The sequence below is a fragment of the Tenebrio molitor genome, chromosome 3, assembly GCF_963966145.1.
Source record: "Tenebrio molitor chromosome 3, icTenMoli1.1, whole genome shotgun sequence".
Taxonomy (NCBI): Eukaryota; Metazoa; Arthropoda; class Insecta; order Coleoptera; family Tenebrionidae; genus Tenebrio; species Tenebrio molitor.
The window spans coordinates 9,688,421-9,700,091 of NC_091048.1; the positions used below are offsets into that span (position 1 = coordinate 9,688,421).

Consider the following 11,671-nt stretch of genomic DNA (forward strand, 5'->3'; position numbering starts at 1 on the left):
CAGGTATCTAATCTAAAATCTCGAAAGATTTTTGCAATCACTTTCTTATCGAATGCTTAAACGAGAAACCCGATATCTACGAAGATCATTTATTGCGACTGTGGCAATTGAACATGTCGGACTTGTGATATTTGTCTCGGTTTCTGTGCATCAAAAAAATAAGAAATGTCAGCTCGTCAGCGCTTTTTGACGCATCCTGACGAATTGGAGCCCCTCCACTCGTCGGAAATGTAAGTATCTTCAACATCTAGACAATAGCGGTGGTACCATCTGCAATTCTAGGCAAGAGCAAGTGAAGGAGAAATGGGACATTTTCGTAGATCCACCGAGAGAACCCACCGTCGGTTCTGAAGTCAAAAGGACGTACATCGAGTTTGGAATCAAATTCCTCAAAGTAGTGACCATCATACTCGTTTTTTGTGTGGTAGCAGGGGCTGCGGCGATTTCGAAAGCGACAACGTTGTTCATGACGTCTCAGCTGAAGAAGAACATCACCAGACCGTACTGCAACCAGGACGTCAGTAAGTTTCTAGAAATAGAATTTTTCCCACAAGAGGATATGACGTTACGTTTATGATACATTCATGCAGCAATTGAGATTATCTTGATACTGCGATAAAACAATAACTTGAAGTAACATTTTTGTTTCAATAAAATATCGATAAAGCGTTCGCCCCGCTAGAAAAAAATGAGTGCCACCGGATGTGCATAAATTATTGTCGTCACTTAATGATAAAAACAATTGTTTCGATCTCGTTTCCAGATAAAAATCTTCAATACATTGTGTCGCTACCGGACACGGAGCGGGTCGAATGGATTTGGATGTTGATGTTCGCCTACTTCGTCCCAGAACTGGGCACCACCTTCCGCTCGGTCCGCAAATGCCTCTACAAGATTTGGCACATGCCGTCGCGCTACGAATTCGCCTCCCTTTTCGTCACAGAGCTGTGCCCCGCGATCGGAAGCGCCATCTTCATTTTCGTGGTCCTCCCCGAACTGGACGTGATCAAAGGGGCCATGTTGACCAACGCGATGTGTTTTGTCCCCGGAATAGTGGCCATGTTTTCGAGAAACGCCTGTTCGATCAACGACAATCTGAAGATGACGCTGGACATCGTCAGTATAATAGCTCAAGCTTCCAGTTTTGTCATTTGGCCTCTGGTCGACGGCAACCCCACGCTCTACATGATTCCGGTCTCGGTAATCTTGATTTCCGTGGGCTGGTGGGAAAATTTCGTGTCGGACTCGTCGCAACTCCCCTTCATCAGGGAAATAGCCAGGACTAAAAAGGAATTCCACATGAAAACTTATTTCATCTACTCGTTCGTGGCACCGCTCAAGTGCTTGGTTTTCTTCTGCACCGTTCTGGTAATCTTCCAGTGTCAGGAAGGCGACGTCAACTTCCTTTTTGACAACTTCACTGCGGCCTTCCAGGACCACACCATTAACATTACCGAAATCGCGCCTGTTTTACCAGGTAATTACGATAACGCCACCCAGACTGGTGACTACGTGCTAAGAACTAGCTACTACACGACTGCAATTTGGGTGTGGTTGATAAATATTGCTTGCACTTACCTGTGCTACGCCTTTGGAAAATTCGCATGTAAAACTATGATGCAAGAGTTGAGTTACGCTTTTCCCATTAATTTGTCAGTTCCCGTTTTGTTGTCTGGACTGATCGCGATGTGCGGAATGTACTATCGGAGCGAATGCTCCTTCGCCGATTCAATCCCTCCACATTTATTCTTCGAACTTCCACCGTTACTGTTTTTGCGTGATTTTATCTCGCATCAGCACGCTTGGATCTGGTTGGTTTGGTTACTGTCCCAAGCGTGGATCACCGTACACATTTGGTCACCGAATTGCGACAAGCTGGCCAGTACTGAGCAGTTGTTTATCAGACCCATGTACGACGCCTTTTTCATCGACCAAAGTCTTGCGTTGAACAGAAGACGTGACGAAACTCGCAGACACTGCGAGGACGAAGACGAAGCAAAAGTTATTGGTAAGTGCTTGTATTGTTTCCAAGGACAACTTCTACTGTCACAAATTTTCAGAACTAGAAGCAGAGACAGAAGACACTTTAAATAATATAACCCGTATTTATGCTTGCGGTACGATGTGGCACGAAACTAGAGAAGAAATGATGGAATTCTTGAAATCTATCTTCCGTCTAGATCAGGACCAGTGCGCCCACAGACTAGTCCGGACCACTCTTGGGTTCAGACACGACAACTATTACGAAATCGAGAGTGAGTGTGTACTTGTTAAATTTTAAAAGAAAATCTGCACGACACACTTGCAGCGCATGTGTTCTTCGACGACGCTTTCATAAGAACCCACGAAAAAGATGAGGATCCTCACGTCAACGAATACGTAGAAATGCTCGTCGCCACCATGGATGAAGCTGCTACCAAAGTGCACGGCACTGAAGTGAGAGTTCGCCCCCCTACAATATACCCAACTCCCTACGGAGGCCGTCTCGTGTGGACTCTCCCCGGAAAAACCAAGATGATAGCGCACTTGAAGGACAAGCAGAAGATCAGGGCCAAGAAACGGTGGTCTCAAGTCATGTACATGTACTACCTGCTCGGTTTCAGGTACGGTTACCTCTTTAACAGTTCGCTTTTAACTATCGGTGATGTTTCACAGATTACAAAACAACGACGAACTGAGTCCTAGGAGCAAGGAAATGAGAGGCGAAAACACGTACATCTTGGCTTTGGACGGCGACATCGATTTTCAACCCGAAGCGTTGCACCTGCTGGTCGACTACATGAAGAAAAATAAGGCTTTGGGGGCGGCCTGCGGTCGCATTCATCCCATCGGGAGCGGCGGGATGGTGTGGTATCAGATGTTCGAATACGCCGTTGGTCATTGGATGCAGAAAGCTACAGAGCACGTGATCGGGTGCGTCCTCTGTAGTCCCGGTTGTTTCTCTTTGTTCAGGGGCAAGGCTCTTATGGACAAGAGCGTGATGAGGAAGTACACCACCAGGGCCACCCAAGCGCAGCACTACGTTCAGTACGATCAGGGCGAAGACAGGTGGTTGTGCACTCTCATTTTGCAAAGAGGGTATCGAGTGGAGTATTCGGCTGCCTCCGATGCTTTCACCCACTGTCCGGAGGGTTTCAACGAGTTCTACAATCAACGTAGGCGTTGGATGCCTTCCACCATTGCCAACATCATGGATCTTCTAGGGGACTACGAGCATACTGTTAAAATTAACGAAAACATCTCCATGTTGTACATTGGCTATCAGATCGTTTTGATGATCGGTACCGTAATCGGGCCGGGTACCATTTTCCTCATGTTGGTGGGGGCTTTTGTCGCCGCATTTGGTCTCGATCAGTGGAGCAGCTTTTACTGGAATTTGGCACCTATCGCTGTGTTTGTTGTGGTTTGCGCCACGTGCAAGTCGGATGTACAGCTGTTTTTCGCCGGTTTGATAAGCGCCATCTATGGTTTGATCATGATGGCGGTATTCGTGGGTGTGATGCTGCAGATAAGTCAAGACGGTCCCTTGGCTCCTTCGTCTTTATTCTTTTTCTGTTTGGCGGGCGAGTTTATAATAGCGGCTATTCTGCACCCTCAAGAATTTAATTGTCTAAAATATGGAGTCATCTACTACGTTACCGTACCGAGTATGTACATGTTGTTGGTCATTTATTCCGTCTTTAATATGAACAACGTTTCGTGGGGTACCAGAGAAGTAACCGTAGTACCGAAACCTGATCCTAATGCAGTAAGATTTAAAAAAAAAGTTGCACACTGTTTTAAGAGAATTGTTTTAGGAGAAAGAGGAAAAACCAAAGGAGGAGAAGAAGCCTGAGACGAAGGATAAAATTTTGTCATTTTTCGGAGCTAATACGGCAGACGACACGGGTTCCCTTGAATTTTCCGTAAACAGACTGTTCAAATGTATGCTCTGCACTTATAAAGGCGACGACAAAGAAAACGAACAGTTGAAACTCATCCAGGAATCGATTAAAAAAATAGACAAGAAGATCGATGCGCTCGAAAATATGCAATATCCAGAGGTGAGACAACCGGTGGTTAGCGGTACGACTTACATGGAAGGTTCAAAAGCAACCGTGAAGAACGGAAGCCAGAGCAATTATTCGGACCAGCCTGGAGGAGACACATTTTCGACGCCCTCCGAGGACGTGATGGAAAACAGTTGGTTTTATGACGGCGGTTTGATCAGAGGAGAAGTTCTTTATTTGGACAAAAAGGAAGAGACTTTCTGGAAACAGCTGTTGGAAAAATATCTACACCCCATCGAGGACGACAAAGCAAAAGTTTCGATGGAACTAAAAGATCTAAGAGATAAAATGGTATTCTCGTTTTTCATGCTCAACTCGCTCTTCGTCCTCGTCGTGTTTTTGTTGACTCTGAAGAAGGATTTCTTGCACTTGAATTGGCCTCTGGACCCGAAAGTTAATTTCACATATTCCTTGGAGAAGAACGAGGTAAGAAGTACTCTTTCATTTCACGCGACGATCGCTAAATACGAATTTAGATTGCAGTTTACATAACGCCCCTGCAACTGGAACCGATCGGTTTCGTCTTTCTCATATTTTTCGCCTTGCTGATGGTGGTTCAATTCGTCGCTATGTTGGTTCACCGTTTCGGCACGTTTTCACAAATCATAACTAAAACGCGCCTGAATTTTGATCTGTTCAACAAGTCGATCGACGAAATGACCATCGACGAACTCAAAGCGCGTGATCCGCTGCAGATAGCGAAGGATCTACAAAAACTGAGAGGAATCAACAACGCAAGCGAAGAAGAGGCGGACCAACCTGTTGAAGTTAGAAAAACTATGAGCAATTTGGCACATGCGGGAGACAGACCTTCCAGTAAGCCGGTCTATTATTTGGACGAAGCGTTCCACCGAAGAGTTACAGACATTGGAAACGGATTGGACAGTAAGTTTCACTAATCATAATCACGACCGGCTGTATTATAGCGCCACAAAACGGGCGCTTCACGTTTAAATAATAATGAATCCGCAAGATAACAAAGAACAATAACAACACTAAACACAAAAACAACAAATTTCACTTCAAATTCAAAATGTCATTTCAACAAGAAAAATTCTCGGTGACAAAAACTTAAGATGAGTAATATCCCCAAAAAGCGCCCTTACACTAGCGCCCTGCGGGGATCACTCAAACTATACTTTTGAACAGCAGGACGCGATCATAATTTTTATTTTGCGCTTATAATACCATCTCACACCTTCACCTTTACCTTTGTTTACGATTTAACAAACCAGCTTTCATACTGACACAATCACAACTTACTCTTAACCATCGATATCGGCAAGTTTTAAATCCAGTTCCGTTTTTAGGAAAATCAACTACCAATGATTACCGCAAAAAGAGTGTTGCTTTCGTTCAAAACAGGATGAGTAGAGCAGCCGGCACCAGACAATCTCAAGCAGCACGTTCCACGCTCCAAATGGACTACCCCCAAGCCAACGAAAACTACGTTTTCGAAGACGCCAACGACTCAGATTTCGAGGCATAAATCTATATTGACTGTTTTATTATATTTTATTCAATAAATTATTGTTTACTAGTGCTGTGTTTTAATCATTTTCATTTAATTACTTTGATAATTAACTTTTACTGTATTTAAAGTGCAAAAAAGCTCACGGTTACTTTTAAATAAATGGTTTACAAATGGCTACAGTATGGTCATATCCACAAAATACTTTCTGGCCGTAGCCACCTAAGGACACTTTGAGGGGAAAATATTGATTATTTTCGGTTCCTAGCCCAAGGCAGCATCTCATGTTTCGGCCCCACGCAAAAATATCTCCTAAACTGGTGAGAGCCATTGCATAACTTAAACCACAAGTCACCTGCGTTACTTTGTTGTTGGGTTGGTAATCATTTCTTCCAAATAAAGTTTCTGGCAGCTTCACTGGTTTGGACGAGTGTTCAACTTTCGGTCCCGCCCCCAGTATTCCATATCCCCACACAAACACCTCTCCCCTGTTATTAACGACTGTACAAAACGACCCACCAGCACTTACATCTTGCACTTTCCCTACACTCTGCAAACTTTTAATGTAAGTTGGGTGGCACACCTGTTGTTCATTTTGTGGTGTGGTAATTTGACCGTATTCCGCATTACCCCACCCAAACACTTCACCTTCTTTATTTAGTGCCAAAACAAAATCAGATCTTGATGCCACTTTCACTATTTCTTCAGATTCAATGTCACCCCTCACTTTTGTAAATTCACTAACATTGTTAAAAACACCCAAACCGGTCTGTCCATCAGCGCCCCAACCACAGGCATATACAGCGCCATCTTCAGTTATTGCAACGGTGTGGTCCTGTCCACACTCGATATCTGTCACTTCTTTGCCATCAACATGAGGTACGTGATTGATGTAACTACTCATGAAATAATTTTCATTTTCAATTATTTGTCTGGCACACTGTCCATACGAGTTGTTTCCTAGAAGAAAAACACCTTCATCTGTGAGAACCACTAGGTGTGCTCTTCCTGCTGCTAATTTTCTTATTTTTGATTTTGTGGGATTTTTCAAAGGTAAAATAATTGGTTGTGGGAAATAAATAATTTCTAAAGGATGTCCTTTGCGTACTTCATGATGACCAATTTGCGAGTCTGTATTGAGCCCAGTTCCGTACAATTTCTTGTCCGAGTCTGTATTTAAACCAAAAGCCGTGAATCCAAAACCACAAGCAGCAGTTGTCACCTAGAACACAGTGATAGAACTGAATGCTTTAAGTTGAAGTTAACATACTGGAAATTTCTCAGCAAATCCTAAACGTTTTGGAGAGTGTAAGACCTCACGGTGCATAACGTTTTCATTTTTTCTCAAGTAAGGCACTCCTAATGCTCCCGTTAGTAGATTTCCCCATACAAAGACTCTTTTATAAGAGTCTTTGCTTACTCCATACTCAAACACAGGCAATGTCTTAGATTCTTCAGGATTTATGGGATATTTTCGTTTAACTGACATAAACCTTTTATCAAGTGAGATGTGAAGGCTGCGTGTTCTTCTTAAATTGTTTAACATGGTATTTTCAAATATAGCAAGTTATTTCTCTTAACTTTAAATACCATGCACATAACCTCAAAATTTTAAATAATAAACGTGACGTGAGACGTGACAGCTGTCAAGTGGCTGTCAACAGTGGCAACTGACCATTTATTTACATTTACCGTAATATCTATTGAATTGAATTTACAGTTGATAAAATTTTATTTCTGTAAAATAAATTCGTGTGTTCATGTGAGACCTGCACGTTAAAACAGTGTTTTTAATCTTTGCTACCTCAGACGTGTCTAGCACACCGAAAGATAAGAATGAATCGCTTAGCAAACCCAAATGAGGACAAAGTTGATCTTCAGATTCAGCAAAATGTGACAAACTGGCAAGCCAACAATAATCCATTAGCTCCTCTACGAGACGAACAGTTGGATATTATCTACCAAGTTGGGGATTTGATAAAAAATCAGTTCTCAGAGGAAGTTACTGATGAAACGGGGAAAGAAACCAAAGACCAGACAGAAGTTATGCCAGAAATTGACACAAACAGAGCTTACATAAAGTGGATGATTGCTTGTGAAAATGAGATCAAACACGAGAACCTTAAGGAATACCAAAGCTACTATGAAACACTTTGTGACCAAGGTGTGAACTGTGAAAAGTTGTATAATTGTGTAAGTAGTTTTTTGATTTTTAAAACAGGTTTAATTCATAACTTATAGGCTGATGAAGCATCTAATTTGCTGCAAGAGTTGAGAAATAAATATTTACAAGTTACTGCGAAAACTGACTCTTTGCACAATTTAAGTGAGCAGTTAATGACTCACCAGAGAATATTAAAAGAGAAAAAGAAAAGTCTAAATGAAAAGTTACACTATTTTTTGATTTTTAAAAACATTCAGGACAGTATCGAACAGTTATCTAACAAAATCAACAGTCAAGAATATATAAATCTCGTAAATAACATTGATGATGCAATGGAATATCTTGGTGATCATGTAATAGTGTCACACATTTGTAATTATTATTTTGTACATTGATGCACTTTTAGATGAATTTTAAGGAATCTAGAATTTATAAAATGAAATATGAAAGTTTATTAGTTAATGCTTTAAATAAAATTTACAAGGCTGTTAGCAGTATTATTTTGGAAGCTACAAAACAGGTTCTTGATCCGGAGTCGAAAACAAACATTGTACCGTTGCACTCGAACACGGCAGAGTCGATGGATACAGCCTTTTCACTTTATTATGGCAAATTTCAAAGTGCTGCATCAAAAGTGAAGCTAATTCTTTCACATCTAGAAGAGAAATCTGTTAAGAATGAACAGTAAGGATTTAAACAGCCAGTTTATAAAATATTCAATGACTTTTCTAGGTATCAAAATGTTTTGAGTGATTGTCAAAAATTCTATGTGTCACAGCGTTTGCCAATTTTGAGCACCGCTGTTTCAAAAGCACTTTCAGAACTAAAGGAGAAATATAAGAATGATTACAGTATTTTATTCCGGTCGTGTGGACTGTTTATCATGAAAACGTGTCAAGATGAGGCTGCATGTTATCACTACTTCTTCAGCCAATATTCCTCAGAACTTAAGTACTGAATTTCAATTCATAATTTCACCTTAAATTGTAATGATTTACTTTTAGTGATTATTTGGGTGTGTTGTGTCAACATTTGTACGACATTCTGAGGCCCAGTTTGATAACAATAAACCACGTTGAGGTCCTCAGCGAGTTGTGTGGAATATTACAAAAAGAATTGCTTGCAGAAAAGACTCTCACTAATGGTTAGTATAAATTTCGTGATTCTGATTTAATCGCGAAAAGCACAAAGTGCTGTTGGTAGAAATTGTACAATTGTTTTGATGTAGATCACCTGATGAAATATGTCGAAGTCGTCAGACAGTTACTCCAAGATGTTGAGGAACGTTTAGTTTTCCGGACCAACATATTTTTCCAGCACGATTTATTGTCATACAGTCCATCACCAGGTGACTTAGCGTATCCTGAAAAACTGGAACAAATGGAAGTGAGTTATCAGTGAATGCGTCATTCAAAGTGTAAAACTATGTTTTTTGTTCGACACTGTCAGAATTTAAGAATTTTCTCCTGTGTGAACGGATTTTGATAAATTTGACAACTTGTCAAAATGAAACGTCAAGCAAATTTTAAAGATTTTCAGCGATTTGGAGCCTTTGGGGGGCTCGTCGAACAAAAAAACGTTGTATTCAATTCGTTCTTGTGTAATTTGGCTTTTTTTTTTGCATGAGTGGGCCAGTTTAAAACTCTCGTTTCACTCGAGTTTTAAACTGGCCCACTCATGCAAAAAAAAAAGCCCAAATTACACACGAACTCGTTAAATAAACTACTATTTTCTAATTTGCTGTTTTAACACAGCTATTAACGCATTCATTTTGAATGCGTTAATAAACCATTAACACATCTGAAATCTAGAAACTTTTTTCAGTTGGTAACACACATTGACGGCAGCAAATTTACTGTGGTGTTCTCTGCTATTTGCCGTATTTCTGGATAATTCAACTATAATTGCAATTTCACTTGCGAAAAATGACAATTATGTTTAGTCGAGAGTCAAATATTATTTTCAAAATATCAACTTTGGAATAAAAGCGTTACCAACTGTCACAAATTTCCCTAAATTACCAAAAATTATTTTATTTGTAAAAAACATGTGCAAATTAGAAATAGCATAAGAAACCCGTTTTATAAAACTTAAAAACACTCGTCATCTACAGGCACTCCTGCGTGCGGTAGTTTAAGTTTTTATAAAACTCATGTTTTAATGTAAATATTTTAGAATATAACATTAGACTTGCAAGAAGTCAGAACAGATTCGCGTTCGTCTGTTGCATCCCTAGAATCACAAGAAGTTGCTAATATCAACTCCAGCAATCCCATGTCTCAGTTCAGATCATACACTGGAAGTTAGTTGACCTTTCTCACTCTTGATCAGTGCCATAATGACTTTTTATGTAGATTCCCCGGCTGATCTGCACGGAATGTGGTATCCGACCGTCAAAAGGACTCTCGTGATTTTGTCCCGACTCTATTTTTGTCTGGACAGAGAAACATTTCAGGGATTAGCACAGGAGGCGTTACTAATTTGTATCCAGACAGTGGAGCAAGCCGCTAATCTCATATCGAGCAAAAAAGTAACTAAATGGACTCGATAGTAACGTTTCAGTTTTAACAAAAGTCGATTTATAGTCGGAAATTGATGGAAGACTTTTCCAAATAAAACATCTGTTAATTATTCGCGAGCAAATCGCCCCGTTCCAAGTGGATTTCACAGTGAAAGAAATGAGTTTGGATTTTAGCAGTATACAAAGAGCTGCAATGGAACTGATCAGCAAGCGCGACAGATTGTTCACTTTCGGCAGCAACAATGCTCTTTTGGAATTCCTCCTGGAAGGTACGCCGCGTGTAAGGGAGTACCTGGTAGATTCTAGAAAAGAAATTGATAAACAACTGAAACAGTCTTGTGAAACTTTCATAAACTGCGCCACCAGTGTGTTAACGGGAACCTTGCAGCAGTGGAAAAAACGGGTGAGAATTGAATATAATCTTTGTACAAAGGGTAGGTTCTAAAAAATATTTCTCTCTTTCAGGTGGAATATTCTTTACAGAACACAGTTGCTGATGATAAGACTTTAACTGTACCACAGCAGGAGTTTGGTAACGCGAAGTTTGTGGCCGACATTGTAAGTGAAACTCTGAAAAATATGAAAACGAAAGTCCCAGAAATACAAAGATCTATGCAGTTGTATTTGGCAAATAGAGAGACTGAATTTATATTGTTTCGCCCAATTAAAGTAAGAAAAGCAGGTAATGGTGTAACAATTTTTCACTCTTAATGTTTTCAGAACAATGTGATAAATGTGTTTGTTCAAGTTGAACAGACTTTGGCCACTACTGGCTACAGTAGTGAAGAATTACTTCTTATTGGATGTCCATCTCCAGAGCAAGTTAACGTTCTTATTTGTTCGGTATCGTTAACAACAGAGCAAGAATATAATACACCAAGATAAATTTAAGTTATAGGAAAACTTTATGATGTTGGGCATTATTGTTTTTTTAACTTGTTTAATGTTCATGTAATTAGTTAATATAGATAGTTAGCATTTACATAATGACTGTTGGAATATACGAAACTGAAACCATTACGTGCACGTCAATAATTGCAGGTGTCAGTATTGTAAAGTAATCTACTTTAATTGAAAATATGTACATTTTGATTCATGATTATCTTCAGGTTTGCCATTTGTTGGTACATTTTTCAATGAGATACGTATTATTGTTATATAATTTCAGTAACGTGCCAGTTCATTTATTATATCATACTGTTCTACTTCAGTTTTTTGTAAAGAATTCAGTTGAATTTTTAACCTTTCTAGTTCCACCGATTTTTCAGCAATTAGGGCCTGAAACATCAAATCTATTTACAGTTTAAAGCAAGTTCTACAAAACTACTTGAAGTTGTTGTTGGCTGTTTTCTTTTTGTTTTTCCATACTTTGAAGAATATTCCGTGCACCAATAGCTTTGATTTTTTGACTTTCTACCTCTTTGCCCAAGTGTTCCACCATTTCAATAAATTTACTGGCAATTTTC

The 11,671-nt window shown here is 39.9% G+C and overlaps 3 protein-coding genes across 3 annotated transcripts; 2 read left to right on the forward strand and 1 right to left on the reverse strand.

Moving 5' to 3' along the window:
* Positions 1–69: 69 nt before the first annotated feature.
* LOC138126727 (chitin synthase chs-2-like) lies at positions 70–5,589 on the forward strand. The gene is made up of 9 exons (XM_069042502.1): positions 70–230; positions 283–521; positions 764–2,008; positions 2,061–2,255; positions 2,309–2,603; positions 2,656–3,748; positions 3,798–4,475; positions 4,526–4,934; positions 5,360–5,589. The coding sequence occupies exons 1-9, from the start codon at positions 166–168 to the stop codon at positions 5,536–5,538; spliced, it is 4,398 nt and encodes a 1,465-aa protein (XP_068898603.1). The 5' UTR covers positions 70–165; the 3' UTR covers positions 5,539–5,589.
* Positions 5,546–7,173, reverse strand: LOC138126732 (RCC1-like G exchanging factor-like protein). The gene is made up of 2 exons (XM_069042506.1): positions 6,791–7,173; positions 5,546–6,742 (listed from the first exon to the last, which is right to left on the reverse strand). Exons 1-2 carry the CDS (start codon positions 7,064–7,066, stop codon positions 5,675–5,677), a joined length of 1,344 nt encoding a protein of 447 aa, XP_068898607.1. The 5' UTR covers positions 7,067–7,173; the 3' UTR covers positions 5,546–5,674.
* Positions 7,174–7,200: 27 nt separating this feature from the next.
* Cog3 (conserved oligomeric Golgi complex subunit 3) lies at positions 7,201–11,223 on the forward strand. The gene is made up of 11 exons (XM_069042504.1): positions 7,201–7,713; positions 7,762–8,037; positions 8,091–8,368; positions 8,417–8,635; positions 8,689–8,828; positions 8,913–9,070; positions 9,860–9,986; positions 10,039–10,214; positions 10,270–10,608; positions 10,671–10,874; positions 10,926–11,223. The coding sequence occupies exons 1-11, from the start codon at positions 7,357–7,359 to the stop codon at positions 11,088–11,090; spliced, it is 2,439 nt and encodes an 812-aa protein (XP_068898605.1). The 5' UTR covers positions 7,201–7,356; the 3' UTR covers positions 11,091–11,223.
* Positions 11,224–11,671: the final 448 nt, after the last annotated feature.

Excerpts from the sequence above, each read along its gene's own strand:
- LOC138126727 (XM_069042502.1), top strand. The coding sequence starts at position 166 with ATGTCAGCTCGTCAGCGCTTTTTGACGCATCCTGACGAATTGGAGCCC. Across the intron at positions 2,009-2,060 it reads AGACGAAGCAAAAGTTATTG|AACTAGAAGCAGAGACAGAA; the intron begins GTAAGTGCTTGT and ends ACAAATTTTCAG. Across the intron at positions 2,604-2,655 it reads TACTACCTGCTCGGTTTCAG|ATTACAAAACAACGACGAAC; the intron begins GTACGGTTACCT and ends GATGTTTCACAG.
- LOC138126732 (XM_069042506.1), bottom strand. The coding sequence starts at position 7,066 with ATGTTAAACAATTTAAGAAGAACACGCAGCCTTCACATCTCACTTGAT. Across the intron at positions 6,743-6,790 it reads GATTTGCTGAGAAATTTCCA|GTGACAACTGCTGCTTGTGG; the intron begins GTATGTTAACTT and ends ACTGTGTTCTAG.
- Cog3 (XM_069042504.1), top strand. The coding sequence starts at position 7,357 with ATGAATCGCTTAGCAAACCCAAATGAGGACAAAGTTGATCTTCAGATT. Across the intron at positions 8,636-8,688 it reads CAATATTCCTCAGAACTTAA|TGATTATTTGGGTGTGTTGT; the intron begins GTACTGAATTTC and ends ATTTACTTTTAG. Across the intron at positions 9,071-9,859 it reads AAAAACTGGAACAAATGGAA|AATATAACATTAGACTTGCA; the intron begins GTGAGTTATCAG and ends TAAATATTTTAG.